Source organism: Lagenorhynchus albirostris, chromosome 20, assembly GCF_949774975.1.
Source record: "Lagenorhynchus albirostris chromosome 20, mLagAlb1.1, whole genome shotgun sequence".
Lineage (NCBI taxonomy): Eukaryota > Metazoa > Chordata > Mammalia > Artiodactyla > Delphinidae > Lagenorhynchus > Lagenorhynchus albirostris.
Window position 1 is genome coordinate 3,081,312 of NC_083114.1, and position 24,253 is coordinate 3,105,564.

General features: G+C 46.7%; 1 protein-coding gene across 1 annotated transcript in view; it reads left to right on the plus strand.

Annotated features, from left to right (window-relative positions):
- The first annotated feature begins 992 nt into the window (after nucleotides 1-992).
- FBXW10B (F-box and WD repeat domain containing 10B) overlaps nucleotides 993-24,253 on the plus strand; it is a 35,760-nt gene continuing 12,499 nt past the window's right edge. Inside the window, exons 1-11 of the mRNA XM_060134640.1 lie at nucleotides 993-1,497; nucleotides 3,426-3,602; nucleotides 4,359-4,445; nucleotides 4,627-4,830; nucleotides 4,932-5,059; nucleotides 5,752-5,874; nucleotides 9,170-9,279; nucleotides 10,906-11,106; nucleotides 17,637-17,758; nucleotides 21,684-21,832; nucleotides 22,820-22,962. Coding sequence (XP_059990623.1) covers nucleotides 993-1,497; nucleotides 3,426-3,602; nucleotides 4,359-4,445; nucleotides 4,627-4,830; nucleotides 4,932-5,059; nucleotides 5,752-5,874; nucleotides 9,170-9,279; nucleotides 10,906-11,106; nucleotides 17,637-17,758; nucleotides 21,684-21,832; nucleotides 22,820-22,962 — 1,949 coding nt within the window. The remainder of the gene's footprint in view (nucleotides 1,498-3,425; nucleotides 3,603-4,358; nucleotides 4,446-4,626; nucleotides 4,831-4,931; nucleotides 5,060-5,751; nucleotides 5,875-9,169; nucleotides 9,280-10,905; nucleotides 11,107-17,636; nucleotides 17,759-21,683; nucleotides 21,833-22,819; nucleotides 22,963-24,253) is intronic.

Sequence of the window (24,253 nt, forward strand, 5' to 3'; positions counted from 1 at the left end):
ATTGATTATGTGGCTGCCCAGAAGAATGATCGCAATGACAATAATACTGATGACAGTAGGACGATAGTTAGCATTTATTGGGGGCTGAATATGTACCAGGCAGTCTTCTAAGTGCTTTGCATATAATACCCCATTTCATCCTCACGCTGCCTCTGAAGTAGGAACTACTGTTGTTTCCATTTTACAGACGAGGAGACTGAAGCATAAAGGGTTAAGTAATGTGCCCGTGTTCACAGAGCTAGTGAGCAGCTGGGCTGGGGTCCAAACCCAGGAGTCTGACCCCAGACCCCACACTCCGCTCAGCTGTGCTTCCTCCCAGATACCTGGGTTGGTGTGTGATTGAGGCTGGAAGTCCCCCAATATATTCTCAGGCCCACGGACATTTTTTTCCACTAGGGAGTTTTCCCTGCAGAGGTTTCTGGTTAACCTTCTGAAGCAGTTAAGTAACAAATATATATTAAACATTTGTGTTTTCACTTTGATGATGAGTTAAGAAGATGACCATAAACATATTCAAGATCATTCTAACCAAACAGCCATACACAGACGTTTCCATCTAATTTCATATTCACAAATATTTAAAAGTCACTCACAAACAGCAACAATGGAAGCTCAACACCAGGCTCCACGATGTTTTTTTTTTCCCCCTTTGAAAGGGGTCCATACATTATTTAAATTTGACTACCTCTCTTCCTGTTGTTCTACAAACGACATGACCGGCTCTTTCAGAATATACAGCAACTGCCTCCTCCTGAGCAGCGCCAGGCTTAGGAGATTTACGGTAAAGGCATGTTTCCTAGGAGGTCGGTACGGAAAGCCAGACTCAACGGCAGTTTCTGGGGAGAGCAGCCTTCTGCCCATTGCAGCAGTTTCCTTTTTCTTTGGGAGGAAGAAAAGGCTCAATTGGGATATTTATCAGCCTCTCCTGTTCCTCTGGGGTTTGGTGCAGTTGACAACCGGCAAGGATCAAATGAGCTGGTCGTCTCGGGACCATGGAAAACATGGCATCGAGGCTCAAGAATGCCCCTTATTTTCTATGTGAGAAGGGGAACAATTCTGTCCCCGTGTGCCAGAAGTGTGAGACGTGTGTCCTGGCCTGGAAGATCTTCTCCACCAAAGAGTGGTTCCGAAGGGTGGGCAAGATGTCCCAGAGGAGGTTTCTGGTCAGCATCCTGCAGCAGCTGGATAGCTTGCATTTGTTACACTATTTTCAAAATATCCTTCAGACCACGCAGGGGAAGGATTTTGTCTACCACAGGTCCCGGGTCAACCTCAGCAAGAAGGAGGGGAAAATCATCAAGTCCTCCTTGAACCAAATGCTGGACAAGATGGTGGAACAGAAGATGAGGGAGATTTTGTACTGGTTTGGGAACAGCAGCTACCGGACGAAGACGAATTACACACTCTTGCTGCTGCAGATGTGCGACCCCGAGTTACTGCTCACTGCTGTTGATGTCATCAGAGTCCTGTTTCTGAGAGGGCGGAACGATGCCTCAGGTGAGCGAGTCCACAGGTAGAGACCTAAGGGTCCCCAGAGACCAGGAGGCCAGACTTCAGGAGCCCGTCAAGGAACGGGAGGTGTGGACAAGCTTAGGTAGACGGGGAACTTCCAGATTGCAGAACAGAGCGCTTTGTCCTGACACCTGATCCTGTTGACCGAAGGAGAAGCTGTTGAATGTGACTTCCTTCTAGAAAATTCTAAAAGGACAAATGCAGAAGGAACTTTCAACTGTCAGGCTTTTCAAAGGGATTTCTGCCTCCCTTAGGCCCAGAAGTGGCGGGTCTGCGCCTCTGTTGCTTAATGCTGGGGCGGTTCCTGCTTTAGCGGGTTAGGGGTTGAAGCGGGTTTGAGAAGGTGGTAAGGGGGGTGCTCCTGAGTTGTCTTGCCCTTCAGTTTGCACTGCACGGAAACTAGGCCAAGAGGTCATTCATCCCACTGTATTCCTTGCTTGCACATAAAATCCAACCTCGACTTGGAGTTTATCCAAGGCTGGAGGTAGTGGAGGGGCCACATAAGGCTGGGGTAGGCGTTCTCAATTGTCGCTTGTATCAGAATCACTGGGAGGGCTTATTAAAACCCAGGTGGCCGGGGTTCTCCCCGAAAGGTCCTGCCCCAGCAGGTGCGATGTGGGCCACGAGTCTGCATGTCTAAAAAGTTCCCAGCGGATGCTGCTGCTGGTCTGGTGACCTCACTTGGCGAGCCGGTGGTCTAGGGTGTCGGTGACAAGGTCTTGGACATGTTTGGCCAGCTGGACTGGGGCAGCAAAAGCAACCAGAAAGGAGGCAAGGGACTGGGGGTTGCAGGGGGTCCTGTACGAGAAGCAGAGGATTAGCAGACTGGGACAAGGCTGGGAGAGGGCGTCAGATGGAGGGATTCAGAGGTTGAGCTCTTGAGGGCGGGGAATTCCTGCTGTCCACGAGACCTGGTTTGTGGTCCTGTTTGCAGACTCATAGAATCCCGGGAAAGTTTAAAGCTACGTGACCTTGGGGGCAGTTAGATCCCGTTATATGCCCTTGATTTCTTTGGTGTGTCCAGGAAGTAAAAGAATAATCATCTGGAATGAAGAAGTGGTGGAGAAGATCAGAGGATCCCATAAGTTAGATTAGAGATTGATCAGTCCAGCTCCTTCATTGTATAGGTAAGGAAGTCGAAGTTCAGGGAACCTGAGTGATTTGGCCGTGGTCACCCAGTCGGGGGGTTGAAAACCAGGCCCCCCCATCCTGATCATCTCCCATGGGCAATGCTGGCCCCCGGACAGGGGCGGCAGGCTTGAGTAGCCTCATCTGTACACACAGGTCCTCACCCACCACAGGAATCAGCTCCTTGTATTAAAAGTTGTGTAAGTCCAGTTACGGGTTGTAGCAACCTCCTTCCCCTTTTCCTAGGGGAGCTTCTCTCTTAAAAATTAAATTTTCTAGGACTTCCCTGGTCGTCCAGTGGTTAAGACTCTGTGCTTCTCCTGCAGGGGGCATGGGTTCGATCCCTGCTGGGGGAAGTTCTGCATGCTGCGCGGTGCGGCCAAAAAGAAAGAAAAAAAATTAAATTTTCTAATTTGACTCAAGGGCATTTATTCATATCATTGAAGAACATGACGCAAAAGCTTCAGAAAAGCAGTCCCTCTTCCAGCTCCTCGCTCTGTCTCTTCCTCTTTCCCTCCCTCTCTCCCTCTCATTCTCTCTCTGTCCTCCTGTATATAGAGCTCTGATGAAGTTTGCAGTGCAGGTGGGCTGGCAAAGGCTAACAGAGGCTCTCTGTGATTTTTATGTAGAAACTCAGAGGCCCCAAATAAAAACAGACACAACTGGCCTGGTCCGCTTTGTGTCGATGAAAAAGAAGCCAGTAGAAATAACACCATCTCTCTCTACCACTTCCTCTCCACACACCTGTACGAAAGAGCCACTCATCTTGGCCTTTTGTTTTTCAGGGAACGACCCAGACTCCAAGGATGTGCTTTTCGTCCCTGAGAAAGGCCACACGCCCCCGTGCGAGACCTCACAAGTCTGCTGGGCAGCCAGACCCGGGCACACATCCTTCCCGTTCTCCAAAACTACAGGAAAAGCAAGCTTGCACGAAAATGTGTCGTGGGGAGCAGCCACTACTGGTAAGTCTGCTGGTAGGAGGAAAGCCGATGGGGAGGGAGTCCCGTGGAGACGGAGGGGCTGGTAGGGCAGCCGTATCTGGGGAGGACAGAGTTGGGCAACTGACATTCACTTGTCACCTACGAAGTGGGTTGGGCTCTGTGATATTTATTCCCTCATTTAATCCCACATCTGGTAAAGAGAGAAACAAGGATTAAAATCAGTCAGTGTGGGACTTCCCTGGCAGTCCAGCGGTTAAGACTCTGCGCTTCCCCTGCAGGGGGTGCGGGTTCGATCCCTGGTCGGGAGCTAAGATCCCACATGCTGTGGGGCATGGCCAAAAGATAAAATAAAATCAGTCAGTGTGAGCTTAAGTCCCCTTTTGCCCCAGGCCGGAATCTCTCCGTCTAGCCCCTGACCTCTGGTGTGGGGGGATAGGGAGAGGGGCACCTCCAGAATCCAACCCACCAGGAGCTATTTTTGCAGCATTGGATTCAGTCTTGAGGTGGAAACAGAAGCAGTGGGGAATTGGGCCCTGACCGTAGGGCCGTCCTCACTTGGGTTTTGAAGCAAGACATATACACGGAAAAATTACGGGAAACACAAAACATAGATTCAGAAACGCTTTTTATACAGAAATTTTCAAGTTTCAAAAGTAGTGTAATCATTACCCACATAACCGTCATCCAGCCTCAATAATTATCACCGCCTTACCAATCTTATTTCCTCCAACCCCCTCTTTTGAAATTGCGACTTTTTCTTGTTGGGCTCATTTAGAGGAAACTCCAGACACCATGCCATCTCACCAGCAGGGCAGTTTGGATGCCACAGACATCGACTTGAGCTGGGAACGTTGAAAACTGCTGGTGCGTTTGGTTGGGGAAGCTCTGTTTTCATTTTGGCGGAAGAAATGACCAAACCCCGGTGGCCTCAGGGTAGACCCTGGTGAGCTCTGTTTTGGGGAAAGCTTTTGGCAAGGACTTGCTCTCGGCCTGGAGTCACCCCAAAGATGCCCCAACCGTGCCCCCTTCTCCGGCTTTCCTCTAGAAGGACAGTGGAAGAGTTCACTCCAGTATATTTCCGAGATGAATAGGCTGTCTTCTGAAAAAGCAAGCGTGTTCAAAGCAGGCTTGGCCCCCGCCGCCGATGTGCTGGTGGATCTGGAGGCCGTCAGAGAGCTGTCTTCTGGGGTCAGCACATACCGCGACTTCATCCGTCACCTGCCGGTCCATCTCTCCAAGTATATCCTCGGTACACGGGGCCTGTTGGGGGATTTCTCAAGACTCGCCCCCCCCACCCGCCACCATCGCAGCGCAGTTGGGAGGTCCCCAGGTCCACCTCTTGTTTTCCAGGTATGCTGGATAAGAACAGCCTGAACAGGTGTGTGTTCGTGAGCCAGCACTGGGCAGTGCTGGCTCAGCAGGTCAGGACCGACCTGTCCATGCAGTCTTTCATCCAGCACCAGATCACCGTACTGCAGGTACTTTCTTTGGGAGGGGACAGCTGTAGACCAGCCTCATGTCTGCACCAGCCTTTCCATCTGCGGTAGACCCTGAGCTGGCCTCCTGCTGCTTCCTCAACTGCCTTTTTGTCCGGACTCCCGACATCCCCATTTACTCTCCCCTTGTTGGTGCATCTAGCAGGGATGACATGTATAGAAACCTCTTGGCAAGACAGAGGCAGAGCCTTTCCGGAGCCTCACAGAGCAGGGAACTTTCCCCAGGCAGCCATATTGCAGCTTGTGCCATATAAGAAAGCCTCTTGTACATAGATGTTTACAGAGCCACAGAGTATTTTTTAGGTTAAAATGCAGTTTTCCCTGGATAGTAACCGTCTTTGGTATTCATACTTCTGTTTCTTGCCAGAAGCCTGACCCTAAATCATGGGTTCCTGGTAGCTTGGATTTTTCCCAGCAGAGGGAGAGGAGGCCTTGAGCCAGGGGACATGCTGGAAGCTGGGAACTGCCCACCATCCTCGCTGGTCCCTCTCCGGATGTTTGGTGGGTGTTACCCTCCTTCAGCCAGTCTACACACACCACTGGCCTAGCTGGCTAGGCCCAGGCCTTCCTTGCCCAGAACTAACCCATCTTTCAGATCTTGCCAAACACTAGTTTTTCCCCTCCTCTTGGAGTGTAGGAACTAAGAGTAGCCATTTTCGGTTCTTTTCCCCCAGGGGTCCTACACCAGGGGAATAGACCCTACTTACGCCAACAAGGTTACTATCCCAGTTCCTAAGATGGCGGATGACGGGAAGCACCTATGCGTGAAAAATCCGAAACGGAAACTGAGAACGAAGGTGGGTTCCAATGGCACCTGGGGCAAGCGACTGTGGGCGTCGTTTCCTACTGACCATTGAAGGCTGAAGTCCAGACTCGGCCCTCACATACGGATGTCGGATATGGGAGGATGTAGGATGGGGCATATGACTGTAGGATATGGGAGGCTGTAGGTTAGAGCATATGGATGTAAGGTATGGGAGGGTGTAGGATAGAGCATATAGATGTAGGATATGGGAGACCCTACATTCCCTAACATTCCCTAAGGGAGACCACAGTTGGGTGCTGTGTGTCCTTAAGGGGGCGACTTTCTCTCCTTAAGCCTTAACTACCTCTTCTGTTAAATGAGGGCGCTGATATGGTTGTCTTCTCAGGGTTCTTCCTGACTGCAGCTCCCACGTCAGGTCCTGTGTCCATGGCATCTGTCGTCTAGCGGGGAGCTCAGAGTCAGGAGCAATGTCAGGATCGCTGGGGTTTTCCTCACCACCTCTGTCCCTGCATTGAGAGGCTGCAGGGGGGTCTGTCGCTCGGGATTGAGGACATGAGGGCAGGGCTAGGGCCGTCCCCAAACGTCCAGGGTCCAGAATGAATTAAGCTTTCCGACCTTTCACTTCCAGGTTCATTCTGGTTCTAGGACGGAAGGAGAGCGTTACTTAGCCTCAGACCTCTCTACAAAACCTTGGGTAGTAACAAAAAAAGTGCCGTGTTTCAGATGGGAGACTCTGAGCTCTGGGTTCTGCCCATTCAGGCGTGGTGGTCGTTCTCCAGACCATTGGACTCCTGTCACCTCCTCTCTGCTCAAGGGCCTTCTATTTTGAAATCTATTCATAGGAAGACTGTGCAGTTTCAATTAGAAGTTGAGAAAGAGAAGGGTCCAGTTCTTATGTCTGTAGAGGCCGTTCTGGTGACACAAAGGAGGGAGGGGGGCGGGGAGGGCAGCAGGATGATGGGACCGTGGTGACTCTGAGGGGTCCAGTCAATACTCAGGTCCAGCTGAGCATTGCCACGGGAGACTGTGCACCCCGGCTTCCCAGGCTGCCTGAGCTTTCAAGGGAAGTGAGAAATCTGAATTATCACGGGACAACTCTTGCTTTTCTTTAATGCAGGCAACCAATTAAAAGCATTAAAAAAAAAACCCCAAAACTACATGGGCCAAAGAAAGCACATTTGTGGGCCTGCAATTTTTGAAATCTTTGAGTTGGCCCCTCCACTCGTTTTACAGAAGAAGAAACAGAGTGTCAGGCCTCCACTGGAGGGAAAGAGACATAAGTTCAAGGCTGACCCGCTCTTTCCAAGCCCGTCGCTCTGTTAAGTGTAACACAGCCAGCACCCTTCTTCCTTAGGTGATGTAGCTAGTAATTGCCAGACAAACAGGGACTACCCGGACAGTGTTTGCTGCTTAGAAATGTATAATTAATTTAAGAAAAGAAAGAGAAACAGGTAAAGGTATGGAGACCGGTAGGGAGGCAGTGGGACTCAGCAGAGAGCGGGCTGCTGGGAAGAGGCCGAGGCAAGTGGCGAGTGCTTCCGGGGGTGGCGGCTACAGTGGGGACTGCCTGTGCTTGATTTCCGTGATCTACTTGGTCCTCACAACGGGTCGGGTGGACAGCGTTGCTCCCAGTGTGTGGGTGTGGAAATGAGGCTGTGCTGTTAGAATACTTGCCCCAGGTCTCCTGGCTGGTCATGGCAGAGCTGGGATTCGAACCCAGATCTTTTTCACCCCATCGACTCCACCGAGTAGCCTCCAGGCTCTCAAAGCTCAGTGGGTAGGCGAGAGCCAAGGAATTCCAACCTGGGCCGTGAGAAGCCAGGGAAGCCTCGTTTAATTCACGGCAGGATATCAGAGCTGCCTGAACACGCGATGGGGAGCAGGCTGATGGATTCTTCTGGGGAGAGACTTCTATGTGGACGTCAGGACCTGGTGAAAGATCGAGAAGGAGGATGGGCTGAGGAAGAGTGGACGGGCATGGAAGAGAAGGCTGAGGTTGGGAAGGAAGACAGGTCCCCAGACACAGACGTCGTGCTGTGGTCCTCTTTGCTTTCATCATAAACTCACCTTGTCTTATCGGTTTCCTGTTAGTGTGATTGCTATTTCCTGCTTTTTGAGGTTGAAGAAAATGAGGCTGGGAAGAAGACTGGAACTGGAATTCCAGTTGAGTCATCTATACCAGAGTTTAGCATCCCTGGAGGGCCATAGCTACTCAGAAAGTGTGTGATGAAGGGAGGGAGTGGGGAGGGAGGAAGGAAGGAAGGAAGGAGGGAAGAAGGAAGGAGGGAAGGAAGGAGGGAAGGGAAGGGAGGGAAGGAGGGAGGAAGGAAGGAGGGAAGGGAAGGAGGGAGAGAGGAGGGAGGGAGGATGGAAGGAGGGAAGGAAGGAAGGGAAGGAGGGAGGAAGGAAGGAGGGAAGGAAGGAAGGAGGAAGGAAGGAAGGAGGGAAGGAAGGAAGGAAGGAGGGAAGGAAGGAAGGGAAGGAGGGAGGAAGGAAGGGAGGGAGGAAGGAAGGAGGGAAGGAAGGAAGGGAAGGAGGGAGGAAGGAAGGGAGGGAGGAAGGAGGGAGGGAAGGAAGGAAGGAGGGAAGGAGGAAGGAAGGAGGGAAGGAAGTGAGGGAAGGAAGGAAGGGAAGGAGGGAGGAAGGAAGAAGGGAAGGAAGGAAGGGAAGGAGGAAGGAAGGAAGGAAGGAGGGAAGGAAGGAGGGAAGGAAGGAAGGAGGAAGGAATGTTGGAAAGGGACGGGGAACACCCCTGTTGAGACCTGATAAAATTGATTTCCCCTCTCTGAGGCTCAGATGCATCATCTGTAAAATGGTGGGAATACTTTGTGGGGCAAGTGATGTACTTTGTGAGGCAGCTGTAAGGAGAAATGAAGGTTGCAGATGTATGAAAACTTTGACACACAAGTGCGTAGAGCGTGCAACAGGAATTTCACATGTGACTTGAGTTCCCACGAGTACGCTCTGTACTGTCTCGTGCACACACAACAGGAACTCGAAACCCCGGCTTCTGTGAAATGGGCACCGGTGACTTTATTTTGTGTGCATCCTGGTCGTGAGCTCATTTTTGGAAAAGTTGTGCTATCAGCAGCATCGGAAGTTCACAGAATCAGAGGTAGAAGAAGGGTCAGGACCTTCAACTCAGTATTTTCTCACCCAGGGGTTCCTTTTGCTCACGGGTCCCTCCCCATCACCACATAGCAGTGGCCACAGCCTGAAGAGAAGGAGCTCTTGGGCCCCTGTACCCTCGCCATGGGAGAGTCATAGGGATGTGTGTCTGGGGTCAGGTTGCTGCCGTCCTTTGACTGTAAGTGTTCCCTTGTTAGAATGACTACAACCTGTGGACCGCATACCAGAACCAGGAAACTCAGCAGGTGCAGATGGAGGAGAGGAATGTCTTCTGTGGCACTTATAACGTCCGCATTCTCTCTGACGTGTAGGTACTGTGGTCAGAGCCCAGGTCTCCAGGGACCCCTGAACTACCCACACGGGCATCTGAGGACTCCCATGACCTTTGCTCACTTGGAAAGGCAGTCCTTCCTCACCTCAAGCCCCAGCCTCACACCCACATGAGATCCCATTTGGAGAATAGGTGCTTGATGTTTGCACCATTCTTGGCATTGGGTGGAGGTCGCTCTTCCCTTATAAATTTTCTGTACACTGACCAACAAGCTTTTGCACAATTCACAGGCATGAAATCTTTTTAAAAAATATCTTTATTGTTTAATTCTTATTTTAGAAGTAATATATCCTTACTGGAAAAAAAATCCAAAAAATGCCAGGAAGTGTATAGAGGAAAGGAAAGCTCTCCTACAATCTTGTCACATAGAGATGACTACCATTAATATCGATGTCTACCCTAGAACTTTTTCTTTGCCTCTATAAATACATATTTTAAATAGAAAGGGGGCTATGCTATACATAGTTCTGTAACCCACTCTGGCAAGGTACTGTGAATGTCTTTCCATGTTAAACATGAAAATGGTATTTATGATAACTACCTAGTGTGGCATCGTTTGAATATGCCGTAAGAAGACCCTTTGATAGGCAACTTTCTTCCATACTTTAGACCTAGGACTTCACTCTTTACTCATAAAGTTTTGTGAAGACCATCATTGTTCTATTTTTGTCTGTGAACCTTACTAACAAATTGCTTCTTGACCAGCCAGTAGGGGGAAGACAGAGCAGACGGGAAAAGGCAGAGCTGAGATTTTATAGATAGTATGGTGATACGTGCTCTTTAGAAGAGAAGGTGACTGGTTGAACTCTAGATAGGACAAATGGAATGAGGACAAAAACGTCAGGAATTGCTTCTCATATTTAGAGTGACTTTATATCCCTGTTTACTGAAACAATTCGATTTTACTCTGTGGTCCTCAAATAATTAACAATAGTGTCCCCTTTCACAATAAAAAAACTCAGTTTGGACAATAAATTATTTGGTCATCCTGCTCATATTTTATCTATTTGCTAATAATCTTATGATTGGAAAATTAATTCAACTCACCCTGTTTTGTTAGACTGTGAGCTCATTGAGGGCAAGGTCCATTCATATCTTATTCATCTATCTTTGTATTTCCCATTAGCACCTATTATCCCAGGACTTTGCCCCTAATATATGCTCACTGGATATTGGTTAAGGGAAAAAAGGAAAACAGCAAAAAACCAACAATGGGACATGCAGTGGGTACAGGGCTTCCCAAGTGTGTTCCTCTGAGGTTTTCCATGAAAAAAAGGTTTCCGTGGTCAAATAAGGTGGGAAATGCTGCATGCTCTGTTCTGTGTCTTGATGATTTATCATACATTAGCAGAAATTATTAAAATAGTTTTACCTTTTGTGTTTAGGTTTTAAATCTGTTTGAAATGGATTTTTGTTATGGTGTGAGGTGGGGATCCATCAGGAACCATTAACATTAGGCCTTGCCTTCTGCTATATCCCTTGTTGGAAGGCCCTGTATTTTCCATTAGAGTATTGCTGCAGGTGAAAGGCACTGTGCTAAGTGAGTTCTAGGAAGGACACTAACTCTTCTCTCCACGGATCATCCTTTTTCTGGCAACTCAGGTGGGACCGAAACAGAGTCGTCCACTATTCTGGGGGACATTTGTTAGCTGTGTCATCCAATCGGAAGATCCAGCTTCTGGACATCGTACAGATAAAACAGATACCCGTCAAGTTCCGAGGCCACACTGGGAGTGTCCGTACCCTCTTCTTGTGTGAGGAGGAAAACTTTCTCCTGAGCGGGAGTTACGACCTGAGTATCAGGTAAGTGGTCCAAGAAAGCTGTGGTCCCCAACCTGCTGAGGCCTAAATGCAGCTTGTGGAAAGAGCATGCATGCTTTTACCTTTTTGTATTTATGCAAAAGTTATCCTAAATTACACTGACTTTTAGAGTAACCCACTTTTTTTTTGGCAAGATAAAAACCAAAAACTTGTATATTGTTTAAACTTTGGGTGAGATAGGTGTATAGCAATTATCAGATCTATTTTCTAGCTGAAGGCTGTGACTCAAAAAGTATTTTCTTTAGCATTATTAGGTGAAGGCATAATTTATATATATTTTTATAGATTTCTTCAGGGGAAAGTAGTTTTTTGTGGGTATGGAAACCAAATAGTGTTAAATATATATATATATATATATATGTATAAATATATATATATGTGTATTTTTAAACAATCTAATGAACACCCCTGTGCTCATTACTCAGGCCACGAAATAGGGTGTTACCATTCCCTAAATCCCCTATGTGCCTTTCTCTTATTCCTTCTTTCTTCCTCCCAACCAGAGGTAATGTTATCCTGAATTTTATACTAATTATTCCCTTGTATTTCTTTATAGTTTTGCTACCTATTTATATATATGCCGATATATTAATTACTTTTGTCCATTCTTGAACTTAACATAAATGGAATTGTATCTTAAAAGTTCATCTGTACTTGATTCTTGCACTGAACTGTGATTTTGAGGTTCATTTGTAGGATGTAGGTAGCAGTAATTAATTTATTTTCACTGAGATACAGTATTTTATTAGATGAATACATCATAGCTCGTTTATGTACTCTTCTGTTGGTGGATATTTGCATTGTTTATAGTTCTTTATTCTTTCAAAGAGAACTGCCACAGACATTCCTGGATGTGTCTCCTGATACCCATGTGCATGAGTTTTTTTATTTTTTATTGAGGTATAATTGACATAAAGTGTTAGTTTTAGGTGTACGATACAATGATTTGATATATGCATGTATTGCAAAATGATTACCACAGTGAATTTAATTATATCCATCACTACACATAGTGACAGTTTTTTTTTCTTGTGATGAGAACTTTCAAGATCTACTCTCTCAGCAACTTTCAAACATACAATACAGTATTGTTGGCTTGTTTTTCTGTTCTTGCATCAAAACTGCCTTTTTAAAAAAGATAGTTTTTATAGAGCAGTTTTAGATTCACAGCAAAATTGAGAGGAAGGTGCAAAGGTTTCCCATATACCCTTTGCCCCATTCTCAAGATACCCCATCAGAGTAGTACATTTGTTACATTTGATGAACCTTCATTGACACATCATAATCACCTAAAGTCCATAATATACCTTAGGGTTCATGCCTGGTGGTGTACATTCTATGAATTTGGACAAATATATAGTGATGTGTATTCATCATTATAGTATCACACAGAGTATTTTCATTGCCCTAAAAATCCTCTATGCTCTGCCTATTCATGCTTCCCCCTAACCCCTGACAACCAGAGATCTTTTTACTGGCTCCATAATTTTCCCTTTTCCAAAATGTCATATAGTTGGAATTACACAATACGTAGCTTTTTCAGATTGGCTTCTTTCACTTAGTCATATGCATTTAAAGCTCCTCTGGGTCCTTTCATAACTTGATAGCTCATTTCTTCCTTATGCTGAATAATATTCCACTTTCTGGATGGACCACAGTTTATTTATTCATTCATCTACTGAAGGACATCTTGGTTGCTTCTAAGTTTTGGCTGTTATGAGTAAAGGTGCTATAAATATCCATTTACAAGTTTTTTGTGTGGACATAAGTTTTCAGATTCTTAGGGTAAATATCAAGGAGAACAATTGCTGGATCACACGGTAAAGTATGTTTAATTTTGTAAGAAACCTCCAACTGTCTTCCAACGTGGCCGCATCATTTTGCATTTCCACCAACAATCAATGAGAGTTCCTGTTCCTTCACATCCTCACCAGCATTTGGTGTTGTCAGTGTGCTGGATTTTGGCTATTCAGATAGGTGTGTAGTGGTGTGTTGTTATTTTTTTTGCATTTCCCTGATGACCTGAGATGTGGAGTATCTTTTTGGGATGTCTTCTTTGGTGAGATGTCTGTTAAGATCTTTGGCCCATTAAAAAAAATTGAAGTATATTTGATTTACAATATTGTGTTAGTTTCAGGTGTACGGTAAGCTGAAATACATACATATATATATATTTCAGATTATTTTCCATTATAGGTTATTACAAGATATTGAATATAGTTCCCTGTGCTATACGGTAAATCCTTGTTGTATATGTATTTTATGTATAGTACTTTGAATCTGTTAGCCCCATCCTCCTAAATTATCCCTCCCACCCTCCCTTTTCCCTTTGGTAACCATAAGTTTGTTTTCTATGTCTGTGTGTCTGTTTCTGTTTTGTATATAGATTCATTTTTATTATTTTTTAGAGTCCACATGTAAGTGATATAATATTTGTCTTTCTCCATCTGACTTACTTCACTAAGTACATTCTCTAGGTCCATCCATGTTGCTGCAAATGGCAATATTTTGTTCTTTCTCATGGCTGAGTAATAGTCCATTGTATATATATATATATATATATATATATACCACATCATCTTAAGCCAGTTGTCTGTTGATGGGCACTTAGGTTGTTTCCATGACTTGGCAATTGTAAATAGTGTTGCTATGAACATTGGGGTGCATGTATCTTTTCGAATTAGAGTTTTCATTTTTTCCAGATATATGCCCAGGAGCGAGATTGTTGGATTCTATGGTAGCTCTATTTTTAGGTTTTGTTTTGTTTTGTTTTGTTTTTTTGCGGTACGCGGGCCTCTCACTGTTGTGGCCTCTCCCGTTGCGGAGCACAGGCTCCGGACGCGCAGGCTCAGCAGCCATGGCTCACGGGCCCAGCCGCTCCACGGCACGTGGGATCTTCCCGGACCAGGGCACGAACCCATGTCCCCTGCATTGGCAGGCGGGCTCTCAACCACTGCGCCACCAGGGAAGCCCATATTTTTAGCTTTTTTAAAGGAACTTCCATACTGTTTTCCATAGTGGCTGCACTGTGGAAAAGTGCAGTGTAGGCAGGTTCCCTGTCCTCCACACCCTCTCCAGCATTTATTACTTGTAGACTTTTTGATGATGGCCATTCTGACTGGTGTGAGGTGATACCTGATTGTGGTTTTGATTTGCATTTCTCTAATAACTAGCGATGTTGAGCATCTTTTCATGTGCCTGTTGGCCATTTGTATGTCTTCTTTGGAGAAATGTCTATTTAGCTCTTCTGCCTAGTTTTTGTTTTGGTTGTTTGTTTTCTTTTTGTTGAGTTCTGAGAGTTCTTTGTGTATTTTGGATAATAGTCCTTTATCACATGTGTCCTTTGCAAATATTTTCTTCCAGTCTGTGCCTTGTCTTCTAATTTTCTTGACATTATCTTTTGCAGAGTAGCTATTTTAAATTTTAATGGAGTCCAGTCTATCAATTCTTTCTTTCATGGGTCATGCCTTTGGTGTTGTATCTAAAAGTCATTGCCATACCCAAGGTCATGGTTTTCTTCTATGTTATCATCTAAGAATATTATAGTTTTGTGTTTTATGTTTAAGTCCGTGATCCATTTTGAGTTAAATTTTGTGAAGGATGTAAGGTCTGTGGCTAAATTCTTTTTTTTTCTTCTTCTTTTTTTTTTTTTCATGTGGACGTCCAGTTGTTCCAGAACCATTTGTTGGATAGACTCTCTTTGCTCCATTGTATTACCTTTGCAATCAGTTGACTGTACTTACATGGGTCTGTTTCTGGGTTCTCTGTTCTGTTCCATTGATCTATTTGTCTATTCTTTCACCAATACCACACTGTCTTAAGTACTATAGCTTTGTAGTGAGTCTTGAAGTCAGGTAGTGTCAGTTCTCCAACATTATTCCCCTCCTTCAATATTGTTTTGGCAATTCTGGGTCTCATGCCTCTTCCTATAAACTTTAGAATGAGTTTTCAATATTCGCAAAATAACTTGCTAGGATTCTGATTGGGACTACCCTGTTTTGTTTTGTTTTAAAGATTTTTTTAAGTTGTTTTTGTTATTTTTGATGTTTTCATATGTGATGGTGGGGCAAGTTTTACATTTCACTTTCCTTTTTTTTATATAACTTAGCTATGGTATATATATTTTTTGAGTTTTTAGGGTAAGTTTACTGACTTGAAAAATCTAACTAGACTTTCAATTGGAGTTGCATTGAATTTATAAACAATTTGGGCAACACATTCATTTCTTTGTTCTTTCTTAGAACTTAAAACTTTTTCTTTATAAAAGTCTTGTGTAGTCTTATTTAATACTTGTAAACTTTATAATTTTGTTGCTATTTGGAGTGGTATCTTATTTTCATTTATATTTTAAAGTTGGTTATTGCTGGTATTGAGAAATGGTATTGGTTTTTATAGGTGGATCTTGTATCCAGCAACCTTGCTAACCTCTCTTGGTAACCTCAAAGTATGTATGTTGGTTTGGTTTTTCCATGTAGATGATCTCATCAACTGGAAATAATGGCAATATATTATCTTCTTTTCTGAAACTTACACTTTTTTCTTTTTCTTTCATTCTAACTTTGCCTTGGCCTTACAGTTAAGCAGTAGCTGTGAAAGCCATCTTTATCTTTTTCCCCTTTTTGAAGGGAGTACATCTGTTTTTTCTCCATTAAGCATAATGTTTGCCGTTATGACTTTCTTTTATAAGTTTGCTAAGGCAAGGAAGTCCCTTCCATTCCTATTTTTCTGAAAGTGTTTCTCAAATATCAATACCTTTTCTGCATGAATTACGAAGACAACCTGGACATGTGGTTGGCCATGTTGCTAGAAACAGAAGTTCAAAACATGCTTTTTGGGACTTCCCTGGTGGCACAGTGGTTAAGAATCCGCCTGCCAATGCAGGGGACATAGGTTCGAGCCCTGGTCCATGAAGATCGCAAATGCCGCAGAGCAACTAAGCCTGTGCGCCACAACTACTGAGCCTGCGTTCTACAGCCCATGAGCCACAACTGCTGAGCCCACGTGCCACAACTACTGAAGCCCGCAGGCCTAGAGCCCGTACTCTGCAACAAGAGAAGCCACTGCAATGAGAAGCCTGCGCACCACAACGAAGAGTAGCCCCTGCTCGCCACAACTAGAGAAAGCCTACGTGCAGCAATGAAGACCCAACACAGCCAAAAAGAAATTTAAAAAAAAATGCTTTTTTTTCAGACCAGTGGGACATTGTTGAACGCACTGTGGGTGCGGAGCAGGCTCTGACGAGCAGGTAAAGCCATAGGACCTTTAGGAATAGTAGAAGGAAAAGCCTAACAAATCTAAAGAAAAACAGAACCAAAAAAACCATTTACTAATCATTTATTATGTGCCAAGTCTCATAATAACTATGAGGTAAGTACCATTATTATCCCCAATTTACAGATGACGAAACTGAGGTACAGAGTGATTCAGTAACTTATTCGAGATCACACAGCTAGTAAGTGATGGACCTGGGATTGGACCTCAGGCAGCCTGGCTCCGGAGCCCACCATCTTGACATTATATTGATACTTTGTACTGTCATAAAGGCATTTGGCTGAAGTGGAAGTCAGTATTAATGATAGTTGAGAGACCTCAGGCAGGTTTGCGTATTAAAAAACAGTGTGACTCTGGGAATTACCTTTCGGTCCAGGGATTAGGACTCTGTGCTTTCACTGCCAAGGGCACCGGTTCAGTCCCTGGTCAGGGAACTAAGAACCCACAAGCTGCGTGGCCAAAAAACAGACAAAAACAAACAAACAAAAAAACAGTGTGACTCATACACGTTCCCACGTTATCTCTTAGATATGCTTTAGAAATGCACATAAAATATCTAGTGGCTCTGGGTCAATTGTTGTGTTGTTCTTGTTTGAAGGTCAGCTCTACCACTGAATCAGTGCCATGGATTCTGAGCCTGGTGACCATTCTAGGGACCCTTCCACCTAATACAAGCTAACAGTTATCAATTATTTTCTACTCACTGCTCATTGTTCTAGTGTTACATGCATTATTGCAGAGTTTCTCAACCTCAGAAGCATTGACATTTGGGGCTGGAAAACTCTCCCTGTGGGGGGTCATCCTGTGAATTGTAGGATGTTTAGCAGCGTCCTTGGACCTTGCATGCTAGATACCAATAGCACCTCCCTACCAACTTGTGACAACCAAAAATGCCTGCAGACATTGTCACAGGGGATGGAAATCACCCCTGGGGGTATAAATCACCCCGGTTGACAGTCACTATGTTAGTGTATTTAATTCTTCCCAAAAACCCTGTGAGGTAACTACTATTATTATCATCTCCATTTTATCAATGGGGAAATGAAGCTTACTCAGAAATTAAGTAACCTTCCCAAAGTTACAGCTAATAGGCCCTGCAGCTGGGATTCAGATCCAGGCCTTGGTCATAAAACTCTGCTGCCTTCCAACTCCCTATTGAACTCTATACCGTCTGATCCCTTGGGCCCTCAGAAAATCTCAAAAACTTAGTATTATTATTTTTTTTGGCCTGATTCCTGCAGATACTGGGATCTGAAGAGTGGGGCTTGCAAACGCATCTTCAATGGCCACCAGGGGACTATCAGTTGCATGGATGTGTGGAAGAACAAGCTCGCATCTGGAGCAAGAGATTGCCAGGTAAAAGGTGAGAAAGAAACACCTCCACCTCTCTAAGAAGTTTCCCCAAATCCATGGGTTGCCAAAGGACTTGTTTTGCTCATTTCTATGGGCGGTCGTTTATCCTTTCAACCGTCCATGTATCCATTGACCCATTCACTGAACAACTATTGATTGAATGCCAGGTGCTGTGCTAGACGGCAAGGAAAAAAGCGCTTATGATATGGCCCTTCCGACGTGGCTTTTTATTTCCCCAAGAGTCTCATGGTCTTCTAATGGAGACACACGTAGAAATATATAATGGGGGATTATAGTAAATATGTGAATGATAACAGTTGCCATTCATTGAGTACTAACCTTGAGACAGGCACTGTGATAGGTGCTTTGCATACATTATCTTATTTAACTCTCACAAGAATCCTATGGGTTGACTGTAATTTTAAATTACAATCAATTTTAAAAAGAAGAGAATAAAAAGAGGGAGAGAGAAAAAAAAAGAATCCTATGGGATGGATGCAGATAAGGAATCCACAACTCAGAAAAACAACTTGCCCCAAATCAAAGCTACTAAGTAGTCGGGTGGGGATTTGAACCCAGGGCTGTCTGGCTCTAAAACGTGTGCTCCAATGAGCTTGTGGGGTACTAAGGGACCGTAGATATAAGGGTAAAAGGGAAAGCACTGCAGGCAGGGTGCTTTTTGAGTGTGATCTTGAGGAGTAGTTCTACACGCAGAGGGAGAGTGTAGAGCATTCCAAGCAGAAGGAACACCTCAGGCAAATCACAGAATATTGAAAAAAATGAAGAATTTGGGGAATTTCCCTTTGCTCTGTACAGCTGGGCTGCAGCGTGTGGTGTTGGAGATCAGGCGGATACGTTTGTCTGGGGCCAGATTGTCAAGGGCCTTCTGCGTCGTGGTTGGAAATTGAACTTTATTCTATAAGACGTGGGGGCCGGTAGATGCGTTTTAAGCTGAGGATTGATATGATGAAATGTGTATTCGATAAAGATTGATCTGGTGATATCGTGGAAGAAGGATTTGGAGAGGTGGTGACTCCGGGGGACAGGGGGCAAGTTAAGGGACTTACTCAGTCTAGAGAACCTGTGATGTCTTCAGAATATCCGAGAACAGGCAAGTGTGAAGACAACAGATGGATGCGAGTTTACACGAGATGGTACAAAGAGAAGGGAGACTTCTAGAAGGAGAACTGGCAGGACTTCAACACTAGCTGGAGATGAAAAGGGAGAGAGGAGGGCAAAGGGTGAGGCCAGACTTTATAACGCAGGCCTCTGGGTATCTGGAAGTACCGCTGATGGAAACGGGGCTTCAGAGGAAGAGTCGGGTGAGGGAGGGAAGCAGGAGGGGGTGAAGGCTTCCATTTTGGACACGTTGAGTGTGGCAGGCAGGAGGACGGCCGACCAGAGATGGTCACGTTCTAATCCCAGACACCGGCGTCTGTGTCATCTTGTGCCTCGCATGGCAGAAGGGACTTTGCAGAGGTACTGAAGTTAAGGACCTTAAAATGGGGAGGTGCTCCCGGGTTGTTGGTGTGGGCCCATGGGTGATCACGTGGGTCTATAAAAACAGACATTTTCTTACCTGTGATCAAAGGGAGTCATGACTATGAAGAGTGGTCAGAGAGATACAGTGTTGCTGGCTTTGGAGATGGAGGAAGGGGGTCGTGAGCCACGGAATGTGGGTGACCCTAGAAGGTGGAAAAGGCAAGGAAATGGGTTCCTTCCCGCCCACCCCCCAGAGCCTCCATACACGCACACAGCCCTGCTGACGCCTTGATTTTTTTTTATTTTTATTTTATTTTATTTTTATTTTTATTTTTTTTGTGGTACGCGGGCCTCTCACTGCTGTGGTCACTCCCGCTGCAGAGCACAGGCTCCGGGTGCGCAGGCTCAGCAGCCATGGCTCACGGGCCCAGCCGCTCTGCGGCATGTGGGATCCTCCCACACCGGGGCACGAACCCGTGTCCCCTGCATCGGCAGGCGGACTCTCAACCACTGCGCCACCAGGGAAGCCCTGACGCCTTGATTTTAGCCTTGCGAAGTCGTGCCGAACGTCTGTAAGATAATCCATTTGTTGTTTTCAGACACGAAGCGGGTGGTAATCTGTTACAACAGCAATAGGAAGGTAACACGTTGAGCATGGGATTACCGCGGACATCCGGGGGAGGGCAGCAGGAGGTGGATGCAGCCCCAGATGGGTCAGCTTGGTGGTTACCAAGTAACAGTGAAAGGTGGAAGCCCCGGATGTGGGTGGGGTTTCCTTCGCAGAGCAGGAGGAAAGAGTGAAAGAGAAGAGAAGCCAGGGCCTCAGGAACCCACAGCATGTTAGGTGTGGGCGGAGGAAAGTGACGGGAAAGGGACAGTGGGCTGGTGGGACACACACGGATGCTCAGAGCTGCCTGGGAAGCGTTACTCCCTACTTCTTTGCCCTCCCCAACCGACTGAGCGTCTCATTGCCGTGATTGCTTTGAGGGGTGGAGCAGAAAGGATGAAGGATGAGGCTCTGAAGATGGAAGGGTGGACGTGACCTCCCACTCACCTGAGAGAGTCCTGTGGGCCGCCAGCAGGGCTATAGGGCAAGGGGAGTTAGGCCCTCACCTCTGGTGCAAAATTTAAGGGGACAGAAAAAAAAAACTCAGTGATCAAGATGGTTATTTTAATGCAATACTTTAAAAGTCAAAATTAACGTGCAAAATACGCAATGAGAAAAGTATCCGAAGATCTCTCACTCCAACCTAATCCTGGCCCCAGCTACCAGCCAGCCTGCTTGGGCTCTTCCCACCTTCCTGGGTTACCAAAATAGAACAAAAAGGAGACAATTAGAGACCTGAAGGGTACCCCCCCACACTTTAAAAATTCTTTAAGTCAGGACACCTTACCAATAACTCCTTTAATTCATCTTTCAATTTTCCCACTCCTAATTTGATAAAAGGGCCAATATATATTTAAAAACAAGTGTAGAGAAGTGTATTCACATAGTTCTGGTTAACGGTTAGGAGCGTGGCCTGTGGACCCAGACTCCCTGGGTTTGAATCGCAGCTCAATCTGCTCACCGCCTGTGTGATCTTGAGCAGGTTGCAGAACCTCTCTGGGCCTCGGTTTCCCCACCTGTACAGTGAGGCATAGTAATCGCTCTGCCTTGTGAAGATGAGTTAATGCCTGTCAGGCACTTTGAGTGGCGTCTGGCTCACAGCTAGCGCAGCGTGGATGCCAGCTATGGTTACTCTCCGGTCCTAGCTTACGCGTTCTGTTACCCGAGGAGGAAGGTTCTTCGGGGGCTTTAACGCCCTCACCCCCCTGAAATCGTGGTGCCTGCTTTCAGCCTCTTCCTTTAAGCTCGGCTCTCCCACCCACCCAGGGACACAGACCCACCCAACACTTACAGTGTGGGGTACAGTGGCTCTGACGCCGTCTGTGTAGCAGCAGCAGTAGACCTGCCCTGAGCTGTGACAGTCTCGCAAAAGTAAAATCAATCCAAAAGTCAGATTCAGAAATATTTTAAAATGTAAATGAGGAGAGAGAGCTTTCTTTCCTTTGGGGGATAGAAGGTGTGGGTCAGGAGGACAGCATCCGGGAGGAACGAGGACATGAACATCTGCCATGATTTTCCTGAAATCCACTCCCTAGGAAGCATTTTTCAGGCTTATTAGAGCTGAGGAGGCTTATTAGAGATGAGCTGTCCAACTCTCGGACCCCGAGGCTAAGTTCCAGGGTCAGAGCCAAGGTCCATGCACTGCTGGCTCTCCTAAGGGCTGTGTTCAGGGAGCGCTGGGTTGCAGGTACATGGAGTGTGGGTCAGCCTCTGGAGCTGCCGGGCCAGGTGAAGCCTTGCAGGGTCTGACACAATGGGCTCGGCTGGTCTTAGCTTCTGCGATGGGGTGTGGAGCCCCACTGCCACCCTCTCCGTGCACCTACCCCTCTCTCTCCCTCCCTTTCAGAGTGGGATATAGAGACAGGAAAGTGCCTGAAGACCTTTAAACACAAAAACCCCATCCTGGCCACCAGGATCAATGACACGTACATCGTGAGCAGCTGTGAGAAAGGGCTGGTCAAAGTGTGGCACGTCGTCACAGCCCAGCTGGTAAAGGTGAGGGGTGGGGACAGGGGGGTCGGGGCACTGGGGGTGAGGGGCTGGAGGACACTGGCAGTCCCCCTCCAGGTAGCTCCCCAGACTGCCCTAGAGCAGTTGAGTGGCAGTCACCTAAAGAGGGTGGTCCTGAAAAGGGGGAGGGGAAGGCCCCCCAAGAATGGGCCATTCTGAGCCAGTAGAGGTCAAGGCCCGCGTGAGCCGCCTCGTCATGAGTGGGTGGTGGCGGCGGAGGCTGCATTCTGACTCCGCATGGTACGTGGGCTCGGGGTCTTTTAACAGCAGCACGAGTAAAGTGCCTTCTCCTCTTCTGGAACATTCCAGCCCGATTCTGGTGTGGGGTATAGGAATGAACAAAGCCACAACTGTTTTCCTCCTTCCTCTCAGGAGAAGAGAACATTGGCTGTCTAGAAAGTGATTGTTCACACACAAAAAGCGTTCTCGCTGGATTGGAAGCCCCCTGGCCCTAGTGGGCGGTGGGGAGATGTCATTTGTGCCGGGACACAGGATCACAGTGAGAAACACTGACCTGGCTGGCAGGCTCTTGCCACCAGTGGTGTCGTCACTGTGGTCTGCCCAGCAGTTGCAGGCACAGAGAAGCCCAGCTGCCTCCGGGTCCTGGCAAGGAGCTGGGGACGGAACACCTGAGCCTTGCCCTTCTGGCAGCAGAGGAAGGTAAATCGTGGCCCTCTCTGGCACTCTAGGAAGGTGGGGCCTGCCCCGCCGCAGACCCGCCGGGAGCAAGGCCTCGCCCTGCTCACCTTCCTCCTTAACTCGGGAGAGAGCTCCGGCGAGCGGGGGGCATGGAGTCCGCTGGCCTCATCAGAGCAAAGGCGCGGTCAGCTCAGATAAATGCTAAGTGGTGGTGGCCACGGATTGGTGGAGCGTGGCTTTGGGATTCATCTCGAGAAGCCTCCAGCTCTGGCCTTTGAGGAGTCACAGTCTGAGTTGAAGACGGACTGAAAACAGAGGCATCTTTTCTTGCAGACACTCAACGGCCATGAGGGAGCTGTGAAGTGTCTGTGCTTCGACCAGTGGCATCTCCTGTCGGGAAGCGCTGACGGCCTGGTGATGGCCTGGAGCATGGTGGGAAAGTACGAGCGGTGCCTCATGGCCTTCAAGCATCCGAAGTAGGTGCCAAGGAAACCGGGACCCAGCTCCTGCCCCGCTGTTTCCTGCCAGAGCCCAGACTTCACTCTTCGGCAGATCGGTCCCCTCTGCTGACCACCTGTTGCCTCTGCTCCTCGTCCGTCTCTGCTCCCTCTTCTTCTGCGAGTCGTCCACTATGACCACCCCCTCTCCTGTCCTCCCTTATTTCTCTTAAGAAATAATACTAAATGTGGATTTTGAGAGGTTATTGGAACTTTACACTTACGGCACATGGGATAAATTTGTATCTGTTACCTACCAAACGTAGGAATATTGGCAGAACGGTCCCCCAAATAATGCCAGCCCCACTAAGCTTAAAATCTTAGAATTGCGTGTTCACAAAAGCTTAAAATTATCCAAGTGCCAAAGGTTTAAAAATAACCAAGGGCTTAAAGAAGGAGCTCCCTTAAAGCCTGCGGGCTTGATTCTATTCCAGGACAGCAAATGGATTTCATTGTACACTTCCAATCCCAGTTTAGTGATGGTGGCTGCTTGGAGCCAGTTAAGAAGTACTCTGAGGTCACATCTAAGCTTATTTGAAAGGGGATTGTGGTCAGTTAATGGTTCTGCCACAGTCATGGGTTTTACAGGCTGCTCTATGCCACTTCTGTACTGCATGAATAATGCTTCTTCCCCTGAGTGCATTATAAGAAATACCAGGAAACTAAGTGCTGTCCCAATCGATTGAAAGAGTAAATGGGCCTTCCAGGAGGATCTATCACGGGATAGTTATTTAGTGAAATATGGCCCTATATTTCCTTGTACCCTCACAGGAACCTCTTGAACAGGCAGACTGGCTTTGTGGGCGGTGGGGGGGATATGGGCGTTTATGTGTATGTTCTCTCTCTGGCGTGTATGACTGCATTGTTGACAGGTGGGTGTCAGGAAAGGCCAGTGTTCAGTGATTTACCCAACCCTTGGGTGATTATCAGTAAGCTTCTCAGCATATCATCTGGACTGTCAAAACTTGACCTCAAGGAGGGACTCAACCTTTGTGATGTCACCTGAAAATTGTAACTCTGCGTTTTTAAAACCTTCCAAGCATGATTCAGTAAGATTTAGTTTACTTATTGGAAAATAATTGTTCCCAGCAAACTCAGCAGTATGTTCAACATTTCATCAATCTATGAGCCTCCCACTCTTCCTCAGCTATGAGACCTTAGACGATTCCCACTTCCGTCGAATGACAGCCCAACATACCATTCACATTGGCTCTTGATGCCTTGCACAGTTACGGCAAATCCATAGACAGTTACAGCACACCTGGAGGAC